This window comes from Schizosaccharomyces japonicus (genome assembly GCF_000149845.2).
Source record: "Schizosaccharomyces japonicus yFS275 unplaced genomic scaffold supercont5.2, whole genome shotgun sequence".
Taxonomy (NCBI): domain Eukaryota; kingdom Fungi; phylum Ascomycota; class Schizosaccharomycetes; order Schizosaccharomycetales; family Schizosaccharomycetaceae; genus Schizosaccharomyces; species Schizosaccharomyces japonicus.
Genome location: NW_011627861.1, coordinates 1,728,401 through 1,747,295, shown reverse-complemented (window position 1 = coordinate 1,747,295; position 18,895 = coordinate 1,728,401). Strand labels below are relative to the sequence as shown.

Sequence of the window (18,895 nt, the reverse complement as noted above, 5' to 3'; positions counted from 1 at the left end):
TTGAATTTATTTAATTTTATTTGCTTAATTAAAAAAAATATATAATAAAAAAAAAAAAAAGGTTACACATAACCAACATCACATTTCTCTCCCCCCTTGCTCTTCTTCACAACCAATTCTCTTTGAATAGTTTCAGAATTTCTATTCTTTTTTTGCTTCCTCCTCCACATACACTACCTAGTCAAAAACACTTCTCGGTGAGAACCAACTTCCTCTCGGCGTGATCAACTGCTATGAGAGCTGAAAACGAATTTATCCTCACCATTGAGGACTCAGAAGATGACATCCAATACGATGACAGTGAAATAGAAGCTGAAAGCGACATGGAGGCGGAAAAGGAGACGAAAAAGGTTCAGAAGAAGCAAAAGAAGAAAAAGAACAAGGAAAATGACTTCTCCGGCTCGTTCATGTTCGAGAGTGGAATCAATGATGGTGTGGAAGCCGGTAACGGTACAGATTGGGACTTTCAATCGGCCAAAAATGCGTTAAGAAATAATACCACAGATGTTGATTTGAATTCCATCATCCAGCGGAACAGGAAGCAACCTACAAGCGAAGAAAATAAAGAGGTGCATCAGGAATCTTCTGCAGATGATGTCTCCAGTGCTGAGGAAGAGGAAGAAACCACCGCTGTGGACAGCGATGAAGAATCGTTTACTGGAATCGCATCCGACGATGAGGATTTGGCTACAGACGGCTTCGGTGGTGCTGTAAAGGAACAGGCTTCAGATTCTTCGGATGAAGATTCAGACGAAGACGACATCACGGTTCCGGTTCCTGACACTGTTCCAGGTGAAGTTAACGAGATCGACTCGGACTCTGCCGTGTCTGATGATGATGAGGAACAAGCTCGTATAGAGCGCGAAAAGTCTGAAGCTTATTTTGCCGCTGGCGCAGAAGATGCAGCTGCCGTCACTGCCCAGGTTTCTTTCCAAGACATGAAACTTTCTCGTCCTATCTTGCGTGGTTTAAGCTCTTTGAACTTTGAGGATCCCACTCCTATTCAATCAAAAACAATTCCCGTTGCATTACTTGGAAAAGATATTGTTGGTGCTGCCGTCACCGGTAGTGGTAAAACGGCAGCATTTGTCGTTCCCATCCTAGAACGTCTTGTATACCGCCCGAAAAAGATTCCCACATCTCGTGTACTCATTATTTGTCCAACCCGTGAGTTGGCTATGCAATGTCACAATGTGGCCAAGCGGATTGCCGCATTCACCGACATTACTTTGTGTCTTTGTGTCGGTGGTTTGTCCTTGAAGGTTCAAGAACAAGAACTCCGTAAGCGACCCGATATCATTATCGCTACGCCCGGTCGTTTCATCGATCATGTTCGCAACTCCCAAGGCTTTTCTGTTGACAACATTGAGATTATGGTCATTGATGAAGCCGATCGTATGCTGGAGGACGGTTTCGCCGATGAATTGAACGAAATCGTAAAGCTTTGTCCAAAATCTCGTCAAACAATGCTTTTTTCGGCTACCATGACTGAAAAGGTTGACGACCTTGTTCGTCTTTCTTTGAACCGTCCTGTGCGTATCTTCGTGGATGCTAAAAAGGCTACGGCCAAGCGATTGGTGCAGGAATTTATTCGTGTACGACCCCAACGTGAGCAATTGCGTCCTGCCATGCTTGTTCACATTTGCAAGACTTTCTTTCATCGCCGTGTTATTATCTTCTTCCGCAACAAGGCATTTGCTCACAAAATGCGCATCATTTTTGGCCTTGTTGGCTTGAATGCCACTGAAATTCACGGTTCACTTTCTCAAGAACAACGTGTCCGAGCCTTAGAGGATTTCCGTGATGGAAAGGTTGATTACCTTCTTGCTACAGATGTCGCTTCTCGTGGTCTTGATATTAAGGGTGTCGAATTCGTTATCAACTACGAGGCTCCCGCCTCCCATGAAATTTATTTGCATCGTGTCGGTCGTACCGCCCGTGCTGGAAGAAGTGGTCGTGCCATTTCACTTGTTGGTGAGAATGACAGAAAGGTCATTAAAGACGTTCTAAAGTCTTCTGAGAATCAGCATGATAATGTTGTTAGCAGAAACCTTGACTTCCCTCGAGTTGAGGCTATCGGCAAAGAACTCGAGGAATTGGAAGACACAGTAAAGCAAGTCATGGAAGAAGAAAAACAAGAACGTCATATTAAGATTGCTGAACGTGATCTGAAGAAGGGTGAAAACATACTGAAACATCAAGATGAGATTAAGGCTCGTCCTGCTCGTACTTGGTTCCAAACGGAGAAGGAGAAGAAGGCCTCAAAGACGGCAGCTACCGGAAAGGCTGTTCCTCTGTCCAAACGCAAGAAGGCAATGGATGCTGAGGAGGCAGCAGCACGTCCATACAAAAAGACTCGTCAAGACCGCATGAAAAAGGGCAAAAACAGCAAGTCTGGTAAGAACTCCAAACGCGGAAAGAAGTGATCGTCTTTTGACTCATGCCGTTTGATGGAGCTTCACCGTACTTGACAAAATATTATAGGAATTCATTACACTAAGGGTTTTTGGTTATTAATAAAAAGTTCGTTTCTTTTGGATAGATGAATTCAACAATAAAGGATTGAGGAAAATGTATATCTATTATTACTTACAGAAGTCAAGTAGGGCAAATGGATAGCAAAAAAGGTATATAAATAAGCTCAACGCTTCTTCCGACTACGAGGAACTGCTATTTTTCGTCCTGCTGGAGGTGCAGGTTGGGAATTCGTAGATCCCATGTTGAACTGGAAAGGTGTACCAGCAGCACCAGTACTGGGAGTACCGGGTGCTGACGGAGTGGTATTCAACGAGTTCGATGAGGCCCCAAACGTGAAGCCACTAGGTGTGGGATTAGGTGCTTGGTTGGCGCCAAAGTTCATCGACGGAGCCGGAGCGTTGTTGGCCCCATTAAAGGCCATTGAAGGTGCAGAAGATGTTCCAGCGGAAAATGAAAATCCGCCAGTTGCAGGTTTGGCAGATCCAAAACCAGTGTTACTAGCCCCAAAGGGCGTAGCGGGTGCAGGTGCACTTTGAAACGGAGTTGATCCGAATGCTGGAGCAGCAGTATTCTGTGAGCCAAAGCCAGCAGACGTACCGGCAGCACTTCCAAATGAAAATGAGGGTGCAGGAGTTGCACCAGAAGCAACCGGAGCTGCAGCAGGCGCACCAGCAGTTGACTGTTGACCAAATGAGAAGCCCGTAGTGGATGGGGCGGCTGCATTGGTAGAGCCAAAAGAAAAGCTTGGTGCTGACGGAGCAGTAGTGTTATTTGTAGTCATAGAAGCCGACGCTTCGGCAGGCTTTGTAGGCGCAGAGAAATTGAATACCGGGGCCGGTTTAGCTGTAGGTGCTTCTGTCTTGACAGCACCAAAACTGAAGGCAGGTTTTTGTTCCGCAGTCTTACCAGTTGCATTATTGTCTTTCGTTCCTGCCGATAAAGAACCGAAGCCAGAACCGGTGCTACCAAAATTGAACCCAGTTGAAGGTGCTGTCACAGAGGGTTTAGTGACATCCGCGGAGGGTGTTGAGGTAGGCTTTATACCGAATGTAAACGGCTTCACGGTCTCAGCTTTGGAGGGTTCTTCCTTCTTTAAGCCTTCGGGAGCAGTCTCAGACTTTGATGCCGTAGAAGGAGGGACACCGAAATTAAACTTCGGAGTGGTAGAGGGAACCGAAGTCGACGACGAGTCTTTGGGGGCACCGAAAGAGAAACCACCAGCTGAAAAGGTGCTGGACGGCTTCGATTCCCCGGTGGCAGCAGGCTTCTCCTTTTCAGTAACCAAAGGGGCAGTGGTGTTCTGCACATCAGTAGGCTTAGTAGAGCCGAATGAGAAAGAAAAGCCTCCAGCGGGCTTTGAAATGGATGCCGTTGAAGGTTCAGATGCCTTATCGGATGCTTGCTCGGACGGTTTACTGGTTGAAAAAGAAAACTTTGGCGTCGTTGACTCAGCAGCGGCCTTGTCCTTTTTCAGCTCGGGCACAACCGGCTTACCCAAGGGAGCACCGAATGAAAAGACTGGCTTTTGGGTGTCCTGCTTTTGTGAAGACGATTCTTTCGGTTCGTCAGGTTTGGATTCCCTCGCTTGCACGGGTTTAGCCAAACCCCCAAATGAGAAAGAGGGCTTAGGTTGGGTACTAGGTTCCTTGCTAGCTGCTTGACCAAAAGAGAACGCAGGTGTTTTTGAACTTGTGACACTATCGGCCTCGGAAGTAGGTTTCTTTTCAGTGTTAGGGAAGAATGAAAATGGCTTGGCCGCAGCCGGCTGGGTTTCCTTTTCATCTCTTTTCTCCGTTGCGACCGAAGGAGCAGGGGTAGTCGTGCTAGCAAAAGAAAAGCTCGGCGTTTCCTTCTCCTGTTTCTTCTCGGGCACAGCAAATGAAACTTCTTTGGGCGCCGGAACTTTGAAGAATGAGGGTACAGACGGGACATTCTCAGATTTAGTCTTAGTCTTAGTTGTCTCCGGAGCCGAAGTAGCATTCGTCTGTTCTTGTACAGGAGGCGGCACCTTGATGTCTGTTGGTGCAAACTTCACCACCTTCTCCGGTGCCGTTTTTTGATTCTCTTCCTTCGTTGCTACCTCTTTTTGTTTTTCTTCCGGTTTTTTTGCGGCTTGCGCAATTTTAGATACAGGAACTGATTGTTTCAGCTCTTCAAAGGTCGCGCCAGTATTAGGAAGTGAAGGCTTTTCTGCAAACGTTTTCTTCAAATTGAATGCTGAAGAGAGTGTAGAAGAAGGCTTAGGAGACTCTTTAACGGGAGATGGTTCAGAATCATTACCAAATATTTCGTCCAAGTCTTCATCAACAGCAGTAAAGACAGTTCGATATCCCCGGCGTCGTGGTGTTGTAGAAGAGGATCCTCTGAAAACACGCGAGGAGTTGGGGTTGAGAATACTAATTTCCCTGTCCATGAGCAATGATCCCTCCTCGTCTCTCTCAAACGGTGTCACCGTTTGAACCTCGGCATCTACCATTTGTTTTTTCACCGGACGAAGGGCATGAACGTCGATACCCTGGTCTATGCGATGATGGCAATGAGGACAACAATTATGACAAGACGCAGCTGTGGAACGAATATGCTTACGCTTCGACTCATCCTTGCTAGCACGAGCGTGCTTTCTTGTTTGCTTCTTAAAAGGCTGAATATCTGTTGTGGAAGCAGAAAACTGCTCTTCAAGAGCATGTACGTCTTTTTTAGATTCCTCCTTTTGAACAGGAGCCTTCACAGCGTGTTCACGGATCTTCAAATCTCTTGAAGTAGAAGGAATAGGGCGTCTTGCAGAATGCAGCAAATCAACGGATTTACCCGGAATCATCGTTTCTGCCACAGAGGCGGGAAGTACAAGGTTATTAGTGACCGCAGCTGCATTAATCTCGCTGGCAAAGCCATTAGTGTGCGCAGCCGTGTGTGAATGATCATTCTCTGAACTTTTTGAGACCGGCAATTGCTTTTTTGGAGTCATTGAATCGTGAAGTTGCCCATAATCGTGATTACGCGAACGAGGAGCTCTGGAAACCTTAATCATTTGAGGTGTCTTTCCCAAGTAATGTGGTGTCAGTTCCGCATCAAAAAGACTTTTTTCAGTGTTTTCACGAACATGACTTTTCCGAGAGGAAGAGTACGAATCCTCCTGTTCCTCTGTACTATCCAATTGCCCCATGAATGGTTTTAGTATTGACGTAAACACGGACTTCACCGAAGACAGCAAAGTTCTTTTACGTTTTGAATGTCTCTCATAAGGGGATCCATTTTTTGATGACCGCTTACGCGGTTGAGAAACGACCGGCGGCATTACGGCAGTTTCATATGACTGGTTCCTAGTGAGGGAAACGTGTGGTTATGTGTGCAGGGTGTGGAGAGGTGACTCCTCGTTTTGGTGGTGAATTTCCAAGGTCACCACCAAAAGTTGCTCCACACACTGAAAAGGGGAAATAATAATGCAATCACATTATGGCTGTTATTAGCACTTAATGTTAACGTTAAGCCGTGCTTTCATCCATCATTGAGGTATATATACATGTCGTGGCTTTTTCTCAAAAATTCTAAAATAAAAATGAATTATTTTTTAGTTAGAACACTTGTCATTTAATAAATAGCTTGTAAATATCACCACTAATGGTGCCGGCCAAGATGCCCCATTGGGCTTCTCCTTTGGAACTCTTCATCAAAACAGTGTACTTCAACTTGTTTGTTAGAGTACACAGTTGTCTTTCTTGTTGCAAGACAACCTGTAGACCTAGCGACTTGAGCCTGTCATCTTTTGGCTTCATGTTACAGTCATAAACAGTCAAAACATTCAACTTATCACATCCAAATAGGGTGTCGGTTTGTGATAAGTAGTAACTGTCGACACCCATTCTTGGAACAGTGTCTGTGCTCACAAGCTTTAGCACATTTGTTTCTGGGATATATTCAACGACACAGACAGAGTCGCGCACCGTCGTTGCAAAAATGTAGTTCTTGTACGAGCACAACGAGACTGCCATAGAACGGAGGTTGAGTGTACAGTCACCATTGCTGAATTTCTTTTGGACCACATCAAGCACTTTTAAACCTAACGTCTTACCAGCGGAGTAACAGAGAGCATATTCACCAACAGGGCATATGCTAAGCACTGGTTGTTCAGTGTACACAGTGATCACATGGCGAATGTCAATGGTCGGATGATCATCAGGTTTAGAGAGCGTTAGAATAAGAACTCGACCATTGCCATTTTTGGATTTTTCTAAGCCAGTTCCTATGCACAGATGACGATACTTTTTATGGTTAATACCACGAACAGTCCAAACTGCAGACAGTTAGCTACTTCCGGAATAAATAAAATATATTCATGGCACTTACAGCACATGGAATAGATGGTTTCACCGGGTTTGAAAATGGTTTTGCCCTTTAAGTCTGTTGATGGCCACGGCTTTGAGACATTCTCAAATCTTCACATGCAATTAGTAAATTACTCGTGAAAATTAATTCAACATACGTGTTCGCATCGCAAAAATATAAATCGGATGTTTCAGCATTAAGTATGGGGATATGACAGCACCCAACAACAAGTGTATTCGTAAACTTATCATGTAGTAAGCGGCGAGGGGTTGCACTCACGGGGAATCTCCGGGCGATTGTGTCTTCTTGAACTTGGACTTCTGATACGTAAAGTGAATCTTGCGAAAAAAATGCAATCATTTGCTGTCCAAGAGAATCGGGAAAAGGTGAGAAAGGACAAACACCATGAATATTTTGAAGGGTTTCGGGCCCAATAACAGGAATTATTGACAAAAATGAACTGTCGTCGGCTTTTCTATTTTTTGTGATTGAATAGATAGATCCTTGCCAAGCATAAAGAGAGCTTTGTTCACCCATATTTGCTTGCAACATCAATGGAAGTGTTTGAAACCGCTCTCTACTGACGAAATTGACTTGAACATTAGTCATATCTATCATGATAACACGAAAGCAAACCAGATAGCCATTCTTCGTAGAAGTTAGAACTGTAGCCTCGTTTTCAGTTTCTCTAAGGTAAGACACACTAATGGGTAAGAAGACATCGTTTTCCACGATTTCGTGGACGGAACCATCTTCATGCAACTGGAATTTGTTAATTAATCGAACCCCTTCTGTGGTGATAGAATGAAACGAAAGGTGACTGTCTGCTGTACCGGTTACCACAATTTCAGTATTGTTCATTGAAATGATACATCCACAGAGTACTTCGGCGAAAATAGGAATAGTAACATCAGTTAAACTGCAGTGTAAGGAATCATTTCGTTTCAGCGAGAGAATTTTTCCAACGGAAGAGCCACCCTCCTTCTGTTCAACAATAAACAGAGAACTTGGCGAAGAGAACGATATAACAAATTCGGAATCTTGTGCTGCTTGAAGTATTGCAAAAGGTTGTTCACCAAAACAACACCTGTGAATAGCATTTTTTGTAATCTGAATAAAAATACCAGAAAAGCACAGTACTAATAAAGAAGTTGAAACCTCAAAATGCAACTCATCCGTAACATCTTCCACGGCACCGTCCTGTGACACCTTTAAGATCTGCGTCTGCCAAGGATAATTAAGCCAACAATAACTCTCATCTTCACTAGCTTGAAACATTCGCATGAGCGTCGCTCCAAAAGTCAGTGTAGCTTCAAGAACTGGATATAGTCTTTTTCCGTAACGCAGTTGATACAAGGCACCAGATTTCCCTATACCACTGGCTGTGACAATGGATGACTGCGTCAAGTCACCATTGAGTACCGTGCCATTACGGGCTTTTAAACAGACGAAATCCCAAACGGGAGCCCAACAGGGAATATCGTACAACAAAGAGACCTTGTCTCCTTGAATTTCGTAAAATCCACCGTCGCAACCGTCACCAGTAGCTAGGAGATATGGACTTAATGGGACCAAAGGAGAGGTTGCTGGGTTGTTAATCTTTCCACAGTATAAGTAATCAATAGAAACGACAGAAGTACGAACTCGAAAGATGTCTCCATTGTCAAACGCCAAAAGATACACATTCGTTGATGAAAGGTCGGGTTCAAAAGCAACGACTAATGCATCATCTTCAACCTGTGGAAGATCTTCTGACAAAAACTGTAAGTCGCCGCATTCAATTTGTGATACGGATAAAAGACACATTCGAGTTTCGAGAACCACAATAAAGTGTTCGGGGATATTCGGGCAGGAAACGAAATGAGAACAGAGGGAAAAATCATTAGGAACGGGTATAGTGTATTGCGAATAAGAGGTACTTGTGGATGCACAGAAACCCTGACTCCAAACAAACAATGCTATCCGTGGTGTTGCTTTTGTGTCAAGGAAGAGTACAGCGAGGATGTCACTTTCCTTCATTTTTGCTTGAGGATATAGGAAGGTCGTGTAGAGTATGGTACCCTGTAAATTTAAGTCTAAGAATGCAGATAGTTTGTTTTCTTGATAGTTAGGCTGCATCAACAGTATTGAATTCGTCCAAGCACTTATAGCCAAAGTACGAGTGTTGATGGAAGAGCTGATACTCTTTCCAAGTTGCTCGTCATTGTTCAACAGACGTAACATATCAATACGAATTGTACAAGCAGATTCTGCTTCAAACTCTTGCAGCTGTTTCTGTTTTATACTCAAAATATGACAATAGCCCTTGACATCCGTAACAACTAGATACCCCAGTACTGATGCATCTGATTGAACTTCAGACGTAGAAGTCCATTCTGCTCCTCTAATCTGGGCTGAAAAGTCAACCGTCTGTAACGAAACAATGTGTTCGGGGGTAGCTCTAGCAATGGTAAATGACGCGTTAGACACAAACAATATGTAACAAACTGAGTCCAGTCGCATTATCTTAAACGCCCACTTGGAGCGTGTCGACCTATGAACATGTTGAATCATGATACAAGGAATTAGGCCAAGGCCCACGATAGTGGGATTAGTAAATGCTGTCTTAGCGATGTAGTACCCGTTGCCTATATCACAAGAATTTACTCCCCGCGAACTTTAGGTAGAATAAGGTTTCGCGTAAGTCGCAACGCGACGCTACTGAGGATAAGCTTCCATACACGGTCGAAAAGGAATTCAAATTAAGGGTCCAGTCGACGCGTTTTACGCTTCTTCTCATACTTTTCACGTGTCTTTTCGGCTGAATATACTGACACATAAACTGTTTTAAATTAACACGTAAATAGCGCGAAAAATCTAAGAATACTCCGTGCCTACGTTCGGTTTATGTATAGCGAAGGCTTGGCGGAACGTGAAACTGCCAACGGCAGGCTTGAAGTTACTAAAGCTTAAGGAAGGAAGAATTAGACTGGTCTTTTATATAAATTTTAGGAAGTAACTTTGAGACAAAAAATTACAGCAACATTTACGCGTTTCCATAAATTACATGAAGGGATTGATTCTCAACAATAAAATAGCATTTTCTTACATTATATTAAGATTGTTGTTTATTCTTGCTTTCCCCACGCGAACCCCGGATTGTTTATTTGTGATGCGAACCCCGCATGACGACACGCGACGCGACAGAATAGAATAAATACTAATAGCATTTCCACTTTACAACATTGTCCTGTAAAGATGGCTCTTTTTCGATGCATCCAATTCAATGCGCACTACAGATTGATGGGAATTTTCTATTATCTTATTAAGACTTTAGTATTAATGACTTCATCTCTCTCTCAATTCATTGAGTTCAAAGGCAATGCAGCCCCAGAACAGTTTCATGAGCTGTTAAACTTTTATCTTTACGTCTGTAACAGCAAGTACTCCGAACTGAAGACCGAAAAGCCGCCTCAATGGCATCCCCTCAAACTCTACGAACTGTATAGAATTGCACGAGGGGTTCATTTCACTCTTGTCCAAAACATTGTCTTACATGAGGGGGACCAATTCTCAGAAAAACGAGACTTTTGGAACTGTCAAAAAAACACTTGCTTTGTTACGGATGAGTTGTCGGTTGTATTTACTAAGTCAGAGCGATTTATTCTTGCAGTCATTTTCTACGCTTCCAAATTTCGTACTACGATTCATTCTTACACAAGCTTGTTTCTCGATGCGCTAGAGACGTTGTACTACAAGCTTCGTTCCAAACTTCACGATTCTCTTACTCCGGCATCAGAAAATTTTGATCTCGAATCCAACAGCCCGAGAAATCCTCGTAAAAAAATTAAATGGGAATCTGATTCAGAAACGGAGAAACACTCCCCCAAACAAGCAAACACTCTATACATGTATTCTTTACTACGTGAAACACGCATGTCGCAAAGATGCCGCAATTCAAAATTAAGCTCAAGCGACTGCGCGGTGACATCATCGTCGTCTGTTGACCTTCCAACTACCCCAACTCGAACTTACCAAGAACCAAACACTTGTTTGAAGGCCATTGACAACCATTGCGGTAAGGAAGCGAAGACTGGATGCCTTCTTCCTAACAAAACCTTTTTACTACGACGTCCTGTTTCTCTTTCCATGAAAGATTCAGATTCAGATCCCGAATTAAAAGCACTTAAAAAGACGGCTTCTGACGACGTTATCTCTTTCAATTTGAACAATGATGGCAGTCTTCAGTTCGATTTTCGACCTTCCTCCTTCTCTCAGCTCTCACGAAATGCTTTGTTTCTACGAGGCCGTCGCTTGACGAAGGAGTACCCACGTTCATGCCAACATATGTTTACGAAGAGACGGCAACAACGTCGTGTGTGCAAGAGAGCAGATTCTCGTGCTGCAAAGAAGGCTTTAGAGGCAACTGCAAAAGCCCTTGCTCAGGAGGCACGCCGTTCTCCTCCTCTTTCGGATTCAAGTTCGGAATCTTTGACAATATTACCAAAAGACAATGAACCCCCGGTATCGCCTATTCAAGAGAATGGTGAAAACACACCAAGTGTACTAAACGCCATTCCAACGAACGAAGTTATTCTTATGGGTTCCGAAAACACTGTTCCACAAAAAAAAAACTCTAATTGGAAAAAGCCTATCGCTCAGCCGTTACAAGCACCGTTACAGGTTTCGCATGTGAACACACTTGCTGAACAGTCTATTAATAAGCAAACTGTGAATGTCTGGCGTGTAGATGTGGACGGTACGACACTCAATGAAGTCGAATCTTCTGCCGACAAGGAAAATGTCGTCTCTAAAAATCAATTGAAATGTGAAAAGCCTGATGTTGGTGATGACGAATTGACCTTGCTAAGTCGGCGTTTTGAGCTCTGCAAAATTAGTGAGCCTAGCTCTACACCCCAGGGAACCGTTAATGAAAAGACACCTTCAACAGCTAAAGCGCCAAAAATAGAACAACCACAGGATTGTTCCCCGATTTCGTCTGATGTTAAAGTGGATCCAGAAGAGGTGCAAGAGCATACGACTGAACAAAAAGAGCCCGAAGCACCCAAAGGACCTGAAAGATCCAATTCACTTAAACCCTCCTCACCCTCGGTTACGGAAGCGCATACAGATATTCCCGTTGAACCGGCCATTGCAACCGAAGAAACTGTGCAGAAGGAAGGAGAGGCCGTCAAATCCATAAATCCCGCGTCTTCACCCGATTCCAGTGCCGTGGAAATCCAAGCTGATTCATGCAGCGAACATTACACAGCTGAACCGCCGGGCAACTCCTTTCAGAAAACTGATGAATCAAATAAAGAACCAGTTGCGAAACAGACCCCTACTGTTTCTCAGCCAAAACCAAAAGTAACACCTGTGCAGGCTAAAGCGAAAAAGAAACCAGCCAAACAACCCTCGGCCAATGCAAACTCGACCGCAATACCACCTGAACTTGAAGTACCGCTCTTCGCGTATTCGCAAATACTGTCCGCAGTCAAATCTCGCCCGAAATTAGCGAAACCAGATATGAAAAAGGAGGAACTGGATAAGGCACTCAGCATGATAGATGCCAAATTGCCTAAAGATGGGTCTTCTGACTTTATTGAAGATCTCGGTGTTCACAAATCGGATATCGTGGACTTTGCCGAAGCACAAATCATGGCTACTGAGTATCTTTACAAGAACTTACAACGCTTTGATAATCCTGTCTTACTTTTAAAAGCAGCATTTTATCTGCATAGAGATCACGAGCAACTGAAAGCATTGAACGATGAGGAACTACTTGACCTTATCATGATCAAGTCTCACTGTGTAAAGTACACTGGGCCCCTCTCTGATGAACCCGTTACCGATGAATTCATCACTAAGGATGACCCTTACCGAATTACCGAAATTAATATCTACTCTGTGGAAGGCGCTTACCACCATCATTTATGGATGCAGAAGTGTCACAAAAAGGTTCCTATAACTGAAGAACTCAAGGCTCGCTGCCGTTCCTGGCTGTCCGAGCAGACGATGCGAGTGATGTACGCAGCTATGTGTATTGATTTAACTACACGCTCATTACGTCGTCGCGGCCCTATTTTGGCTTGGCAACGCGAGCACCCTGGAGAAACTCTTCCAAAGGAGCTAGTTGACATGTTTAATGCTCCGACTGAATTATCAGCGGCTTATCACCGCTATTTGAAAGCAAAGGAAAACTTGGAAAAGGCCGAATTCAACGAGCGGATCGTCGAAGGCGTCCATAAACGATCTGAAAAGCAAGATTACAAAATCCTTGTTGCAGCTGAAAAGAATCGGCGGGAGAATACGAACCCGCTAAAGCAAGAGCCAGAAGTGGATGGTGAAGACTCTGATTCAAGTTCTTCTACTTCAGGGAAACACAAGGCAAAAACGTCTAAACGTAAAACAAAAAACAAGGTGAAGAAGAACCGTCGTCGAAAGAAAAACGGCAAACGGCGTTGAACTACTAACTGAACAGTATGATTAAACAGTTGAAACGAAACCGTTTTGAGTTCTATTAACCAACTATAACAAACCATTGAAATGCCAATAATCCACAAGAACAGTCTTCTGAAAAGATGGAAACACCGCTAACTCTTATACTGTGGTCCAGTTTTAGTTTCGATAGTGACCGATCCTTAGGTTAAGAGTTATTAAACTTAGTTCAAGAGCAATTGAAAGGCGAGCAAGACAGGTGTGAGTCTAGAGGCAGTATAAGAACATAAATCTTAGGATGTTCATTAAAACTACCATGCTTAATTCATTCACTACGCATATTAACACACCCTTACAAATCCATCTCCCATGCCACCTCAAGTATACCCCATTGCTTACACCACTCTTTGTGGTGTAAGTAGTTGTTGCCAACATTCACCACCAAAAAGCCCTCTCGAGGTCGGCCATAGCTATCGCAGAGAAAGTTGAATTGTGGCCTCTTGAAGTCGTTTACGAGTATACAAACATGATTCACGCTGTCTTTATTTTTAATAATAGAGGACTTCCTCGATTAACAAAGTTTTATACACCAATTGATGAAGATGTTCAACAGAAGCTACTTACAGAAATCTTCCAACTTGTTTCACTTAGACCGCCTACAGCATGTAATTTTCTTGAAAGTAGTCTTATCGGAGGAAAAAATAGAGTTATTTATCGGTGCTACGCAACTTTATACTTTGTGTTCGTTGTCGATGAAGGAGAAAGCGAACTCGGAATCCTTGATTTGATTCAGGTACGACGGATATGAAATAAAAGAGAAAAGCACTCGGAAAGGTCTTTTTTTAATTTGTAGCGGATTATTGGTAAACGAAAGATGGAACTTGTATACTAATTATCATCATCAGGTATTTGTTGAAGCTTTAGATCGCTGCTTTGAAAACGTCTGCGAATTGGATTTGGTAAGAAGAACTTGTAGTGTGAAGGAAAACAAAACCCCCTTGTCATCATCTAACCGGTTGAATCAAAGATTTTCAAGTACGAAGAAATCCATACCATTTTAGCAGAAGTCGTCTGTGGTGGATTAGTTCTGGAAACGAATATACATGACATCGTTGGAGCTGCTGAAAACAGTGTTCTGAAAAGCCGGAATCTTGGAAATGCATTCTCCAACGCGTTCTCGTTCACGAATAGGTTTTAGAAAGAAAACGCCAAACGGACAAGATGAAAGAATGATTTAAAGGGGGTGCCCTAATTGAAAAACGACATTTGTATGTATGTTGTGTAAGATTGAGAGACATACCCCTTCTCTCCTTTACACGATGGATGAATAAGGACTGTCTTCAGTATCATGAACAGTGAGAACAGGATAATTGTAATCGCCAAAAGTCATTTCTCGTGACAGGGTATATAAGTTCTCTACCTCCGGATCAATGTCGAAGAACAGGCCGCCTTCGTAGTTAGAATTGATACGGTCATCAGAAACAGCCATAGTACTGTAAGAATTCATCGTTTGGTTAGAGTTATCAATTAACCGTGCACGAGACTGGTCAAATGTTGGCACCCAGTATTTTGATTGTCCTCCTTGCACATAACGCAATCCATGTCGGGTTCGCACAGCCCTTGCACTTGGTGCATATGGGATAATATTCGCACCGGGTTCAAACTCTCTATAGTCGTACCGTTCGCCTGTAGTCGTTTGTATAATGTCGCACCAAACATCCACTAGACCAAGGCAATCAACAAGGGCCCGTTTCAAGGGAAGTCGCCCGCATGACACTTCGCCCGGAACTTTGTAATCTTCCCATCGAAATGCGTGTCGATGCAGCAGAGCGAAAAAAGGCATCTCTAGACACATCAGTATGTCCTGTATTCTATTTGCCGTTTCTTCAGAATCAGCTGGGAAGGCATGAGCCCATTGCAGAACAGACAGGATGGTCATCTGCCAGTAGGAAGCAAAAATAATAGCCTTGACGGACAAGAATTTAGGAACCGGGCGGAACGGTTCGAGTTCCGAATGGAGAACGTACCAAAAAGTTGTGAGTGAATATAAAGAGATCGTAATGGAAACGTTATATATAATTACAATCCAAATTGCCGGAGACAGAAGTAAAGAACTTGAACCCTCGTCTCCCTGTGGGCTCAGCTCCGATACAATTTGAACAAGAACGAGAATAGGCTTCATTAGAGTGTACTGTAAAATGCCACGCTTTAAATTTAAAAATGTTTTTGGGTCGCTTAGATCAATTTCACCAAGTATATGAGTCATAGGCCAAGGGTGAGGGCGAGAAGGCTGTCCATGAAGCATAAGAACTGTTGCTCTTTCTCCCCCCAAGTAGTCTATAAGCAAACAGAAAAAACAGTACAGCACAAAGGCCTACGCGTAACCAAAATGTTAGTAATAGAACCAGTGACTGTATCAAGACTAAGCATCCGTAGGACACGCTTAAGACAAGAATGATTAACATACCTCATACATTTCTCGAAGAAATTCTACCCATTTGCCTGCCCTAGGATAGTATAATTCAAAGGCGCAAGAAAACGAATATAAAGGGACCCTTTAAAAGAAGTTAACAGGCCAAAATTCAAGGGGAATGCTCATTTTGCTCCGAGTCATGAAGAGTTACGAAACAAGAACTCTTAATTAGTTCACTTACATAAACAAGATCCGACAAACGGACCGTTGCAGGAGTGGTTTACGGTAGTTTTTTAAGTGATTCCATATAGCAAGGAAGGAAACAGCGGACGCAAATCCCGCAAACAGAAAACATATAAACCGTAAACTAAGATGCATTTTCTCAATTAAAAGCCAAACATTGATGTTTAAATCTGAATATAATGAGTATTAGGTATCCAATTGGTGCAGTTATTTAACAATTAACGTCAGAATGGCAGAATTTCGCCTTCCTGCTAAGTTGCCTTGTTTTCGTGGGTGGCCGAGAGTCGACAAGAGTTCCTCTGTAGGAATTACCAATTTTTACTTAACAGTAGAGATGGTGAAGAAGAATGGAAATGTTTCTAGGATTGAAATAAAAGCAGAGGAGCCGAAGAATTGGCGTGAAGTTTACGGTCAAATAAAAGCAATGAAAAGCAAAATTATTGCACCGGTAGACAACATGGGTTGTCATACACTGGCTGACAGAAAAGATCCCAAAGTGTTTCGTTTACAAACCCTCGTAGCACTCATGCTATCTAGTCAAACCAAGGATACTGTTCTTGGTCCTACAATGAAGAACTTGAAAGAGAACATGCCGAAAGGGCTTACTGTTGAAGGATTGGAAGCTATAGATGAAAAGGAATTAAATATTCTCATTGAAAAGGTCGGGTTTCATAACCGGAAGGCCATGTACTTGAAAAAGACTGCTAAGATTTTAAAGGAAAAGTACGATGGTGACATTCCGGATACAATTGAAGGTTTGATGGAATTACCAGGCGTAGGGCCTAAGATGGGCTACTTGTGTCTGGGTGTCGCTTGGAACAAGATCGACGGAATTGGCGTAGACGTTCATGTTCATAGGATATCGAATTTACTTGGTTGGGTTCATACAAAAACCGAAGAACAAACGCGACTAGCACTGCAGAGCTGGCTTCCAAAAGAGCTTTGGCTCGACGTAAACCACATGCTCGTTGGGTTTGGACAAATGATATGCTTACCTCGAGGGAGACGCTGTGACATCTGTACACTAGCAGAAAACAATCTCTGTCCTAGCGCTTTCACAGAAAACTCGCGAATCAGCAAACAGTCGAAGAAGGGGCAAGCAAAGGACAAACGTGATCTCGTAGCTGACGAAGACGAGGATAAAGACGACAAGCTTACTACGAGAAAGACGGAATCGCCTTCACTGTCTCCGCGAGACGAAAAACCAGCCGTACTTCAAGAAGACGAACGCCCTGCCAGGCCTCGGCGGGCAGCTTTTGAACGATCACACTACTTTTCAAAAAAGTATCTCGAGGACATTGAGGATTTAGTATAAAACAGTTATTCACATTATGGAAAAGCATTTATGTACTTAATATAGTACGACGTTCATGAACCATTTCTCGTTTAATAAACAGTCAAAAGCTCCATGATTGCTTGCATCATCTTGTCCACATCTTTTTGGGAGGATGCTTCGACGTAAACACGCACAGCGTCCTCTGTGCCAGAAGCACGAATAAAGGCACGAGCGGATTCGTACGGACGCATAATCTCGTCCACAATTTGTTGAAGGCCTGATGGCTTTACCAGACGACGGTCGGCGTCTGTACAAACAAACTCAAAGCGGTTGCGCACAGTAGCTTTCGCCAATGCATTAGGGAGATCATGGTACATATTTAACCAGTCAGCAGCATTCCAACCGAGCACTTGCAGCAAGAAAACAACCATCAGAGTATCACTAATGCTATCTCCAATAGCTTGGTTGCAAAGGGTAGAGAGTCCCTTCAACAAGTTGACCGCAGAGCGTTGTTCTCCTGTCGCGTTTGCAGGCAACGTGTCCAGTTTTTGGAGACAAGACTTACTGAAAACGACAGTGCCGTGTCCGTTGGCTTCGAAATAGACACCAATGTCGTACTCCCTTGCAGCCTTCTCAAGATGCTTAACACCGGTCAATACGCATTCGGCCCGAATGTTCAATTCATCTTCGAGGTATACTGTTGAAGCACCATTCGCGTAAGCAGTTTGGATGACACCTAATTTAAGATCAAGTTGTGATGCCTTAATGCATGCAGAGAGTTGTTTCGCCGCCAAAACACTTATTTTGTCTCCGTCAAGCAGATGGAATTTTTTTGCAGAGTCCACGAAGTAGAAAACAACTCTATCCGCGTCTCCGTCAAAGGAAGCACAGAGCTGCATGGGTGAAAGAGTTCCACTCAGTCCGGCGGGAAGGGACTGAGTTGTTTTGACGAAATCAGCACCGCAGTTCTTGTTCAGCAGATCGGTCTGCTCCGTGTTTTTATTGACCAATTCAATCTCCAAAAATGGGAGGAGCATTGAGCAAAGCTTCTCCAAATGAATAGCACCGACACCATTGGCACAGTCGATGATAAGTTTTGTTTTTCCAGTCTCAAATGGCACGAATTGTTTGCACAAGTCGACAAAGGAGGAAGATAAGGTTTTGTAGTAAGATTCAATATGAGGGATCGAGGAAGGAACGTGATACTCGGAGTTTTCGTTAATGGCCTGAATTAGCCAGTGTAATTGGGGAGTCGTAAGAAGACCATAGTCATAAAAATCGGCATTACGACTCTGAAGAGCGTTTATCAGAGTCTTCGAGAGGTGTGGAGACGACGGCCGTGTGTCTGAAGCCAGCACAACAGATGGTTTCACGGATGAATAAGAGGGATTGGCAATGACTGTTTCAATTTCTTTAATAGCAGCTTCCAGTTCTGATTCAGAAGAAGCGTTCGCCAGACGCGTACAGAGAGGTTCCCACGTTTGATCCAGCATTCCGCCGTTTGCATCGATGATTTTTACGCCATTATCGTTTACTGGGTTGTGTGAAGCAGTGATCATAACGCCAATAGTTTGGCCGTTAAGCTGTTGACTACGAAGACAAGCAGCAATTCCGCAGCGAGCGACAGCCTTTTCCAGCGTGTCTGCTTTTCCACGAAAGCCTGCTGTTCCGTACGTGTAGATTGTGTTTTTTGTCATGGGGGAAATGATATAGGGAGAAGGGAACTTCAGCTGGGCGACGAAGCC

General features: G+C 43.5%; 8 protein-coding genes across 8 annotated transcripts; 4 read left to right on the top strand and 4 right to left on the bottom strand.

Moving 5' to 3' along the window:
- Window positions 1-70: 70 nt before the first annotated feature.
- On the top strand, window positions 71-2,608 carry SJAG_03730 (ATP-dependent RNA helicase Ddx27/Drs1). Its single transcript, XM_002174829.2, has one exon. It carries the CDS (start codon window positions 234-236, stop codon window positions 2,424-2,426), a length of 2,193 nt encoding a protein of 730 aa, XP_002174865.1. The 5' UTR covers window positions 71-233; the 3' UTR covers window positions 2,427-2,608.
- On the bottom strand, window positions 2,563-5,844 carry SJAG_03729 (nucleoporin Nup124). Its single transcript, XM_002174828.2, has one exon. It carries the CDS (start codon window positions 5,771-5,773, stop codon window positions 2,642-2,644), a length of 3,132 nt encoding a protein of 1,043 aa, XP_002174864.1. The 5' UTR covers window positions 5,774-5,844; the 3' UTR covers window positions 2,563-2,641.
- Window positions 5,845-5,959: 115 nt separating this feature from the next.
- Window positions 5,960-9,412, bottom strand: SJAG_03728 (E3 ubiquitin ligase complex subunit Mms1). Its single transcript, XM_002174827.2, has 3 exons — window positions 6,959-9,412; window positions 6,823-6,911; window positions 5,960-6,769 (listed from the first exon to the last, which is right to left on the bottom strand). The coding sequence occupies exons 1-3, from the start codon at window positions 9,352-9,354 to the stop codon at window positions 6,063-6,065; spliced, it is 3,192 nt and encodes a 1,063-aa protein (XP_002174863.2). The 5' UTR covers window positions 9,355-9,412; the 3' UTR covers window positions 5,960-6,062.
- Window positions 9,413-10,039: 627 nt separating this feature from the next.
- On the top strand, window positions 10,040-13,662 carry SJAG_03727 (hypothetical protein). Its single transcript, XM_002174826.2, has one exon. It carries the CDS (start codon window positions 10,084-10,086, stop codon window positions 13,243-13,245), a length of 3,162 nt encoding a protein of 1,053 aa, XP_002174862.2. The 5' UTR covers window positions 10,040-10,083; the 3' UTR covers window positions 13,246-13,662.
- SJAG_03726 (AP-3 adaptor complex subunit Aps3) lies at window positions 13,601-15,459 on the top strand. The gene is made up of 3 exons (XM_002174825.2): window positions 13,601-14,011; window positions 14,124-14,177; window positions 14,246-15,459. The coding sequence occupies exons 1-3, from the start codon at window positions 13,745-13,747 to the stop codon at window positions 14,414-14,416; spliced, it is 492 nt and encodes a 163-aa protein (XP_002174861.1). The 5' UTR covers window positions 13,601-13,744; the 3' UTR covers window positions 14,417-15,459.
- Window positions 13,852-16,517, bottom strand: SJAG_03725 (DUF300 family protein). The gene is made up of 3 exons (XM_002174824.2): window positions 15,873-16,517; window positions 15,686-15,773; window positions 13,852-15,592 (listed from the first exon to the last, which is right to left on the bottom strand). The coding sequence occupies exons 1-3, from the start codon at window positions 16,007-16,009 to the stop codon at window positions 14,531-14,533; spliced, it is 1,287 nt and encodes a 428-aa protein (XP_002174860.1). The 5' UTR covers window positions 16,010-16,517; the 3' UTR covers window positions 13,852-14,530.
- On the top strand, window positions 16,101-18,757 carry SJAG_03724 (DNA endonuclease III). Its single transcript, XM_002174823.2, has one exon. It carries the CDS (start codon window positions 16,104-16,106, stop codon window positions 17,187-17,189), a length of 1,086 nt encoding a protein of 361 aa, XP_002174859.1. The 5' UTR covers window positions 16,101-16,103; the 3' UTR covers window positions 17,190-18,757.
- Window positions 16,453-18,860, bottom strand: SJAG_03723 (N-acetylglucosamine-phosphate mutase). Its single transcript, XM_002174822.2, has one exon. It carries the CDS (start codon window positions 18,845-18,847, stop codon window positions 17,261-17,263), a length of 1,587 nt encoding a protein of 528 aa, XP_002174858.1. The 5' UTR covers window positions 18,848-18,860; the 3' UTR covers window positions 16,453-17,260.
- Window positions 18,861-18,895: the final 35 nt, after the last annotated feature.

Bases quoted from the DNA above. Each gene is read 5' to 3' on its own strand.
- SJAG_03730 (XM_002174829.2), top strand. From the start codon at position 234: ATGAGAGCTGAAAACGAATTTATCCTCACCATTGAGGACTCAGAAGAT.
- SJAG_03729 (XM_002174828.2), bottom strand. From the start codon at position 5,773: ATGCCGCCGGTCGTTTCTCAACCGCGTAAGCGGTCATCAAAAAATGGA.
- SJAG_03728 (XM_002174827.2), bottom strand. From the start codon at position 9,354: ATGATTCAACATGTTCATAGGTCGACACGCTCCAAGTGGGCGTTTAAG. The intron at 6,912-6,958 runs GTATGTTGAATT...TTGCATGTGAAG, and splicing joins TATTTTTGCGATGCGAACAC to ATTTGAGAATGTCTCAAAGC. The intron at 6,770-6,822 runs GTAAGTGCCATG...AACTGTCTGCAG, and splicing joins AACCATCTATTCCATGTGCT to TTTGGACTGTTCGTGGTATT.
- SJAG_03727 (XM_002174826.2), top strand. From the start codon at position 10,084: ATGGGAATTTTCTATTATCTTATTAAGACTTTAGTATTAATGACTTCA.
- SJAG_03726 (XM_002174825.2), top strand. From the start codon at position 13,745: ATGATTCACGCTGTCTTTATTTTTAATAATAGAGGACTTCCTCGATTA. The intron at 14,012-14,123 runs GTACGACGGATA...TATCATCATCAG, and splicing joins GAATCCTTGATTTGATTCAG to GTATTTGTTGAAGCTTTAGA. The intron at 14,178-14,245 runs GTAAGAAGAACT...GTTGAATCAAAG, and splicing joins ACGTCTGCGAATTGGATTTG to ATTTTCAAGTACGAAGAAAT.
- SJAG_03725 (XM_002174824.2), bottom strand. From the start codon at position 16,009: ATGCATCTTAGTTTACGGTTTATATGTTTTCTGTTTGCGGGATTTGCG. The intron at 15,774-15,872 runs GTAAGTGAACTA...CTTCTTTTAAAG, and splicing joins GTTTGTCGGATCTTGTTTAT to GGTCCCTTTATATTCGTTTT. The intron at 15,593-15,685 runs GTATGTTAATCA...GGTTACGCGTAG, and splicing joins TTCTTCGAGAAATGTATGAG to GCCTTTGTGCTGTACTGTTT.
- SJAG_03724 (XM_002174823.2), top strand. From the start codon at position 16,104: ATGGCAGAATTTCGCCTTCCTGCTAAGTTGCCTTGTTTTCGTGGGTGG.
- SJAG_03723 (XM_002174822.2), bottom strand. From the start codon at position 18,847: ATGACAAAAAACACAATCTACACGTACGGAACAGCAGGCTTTCGTGGA.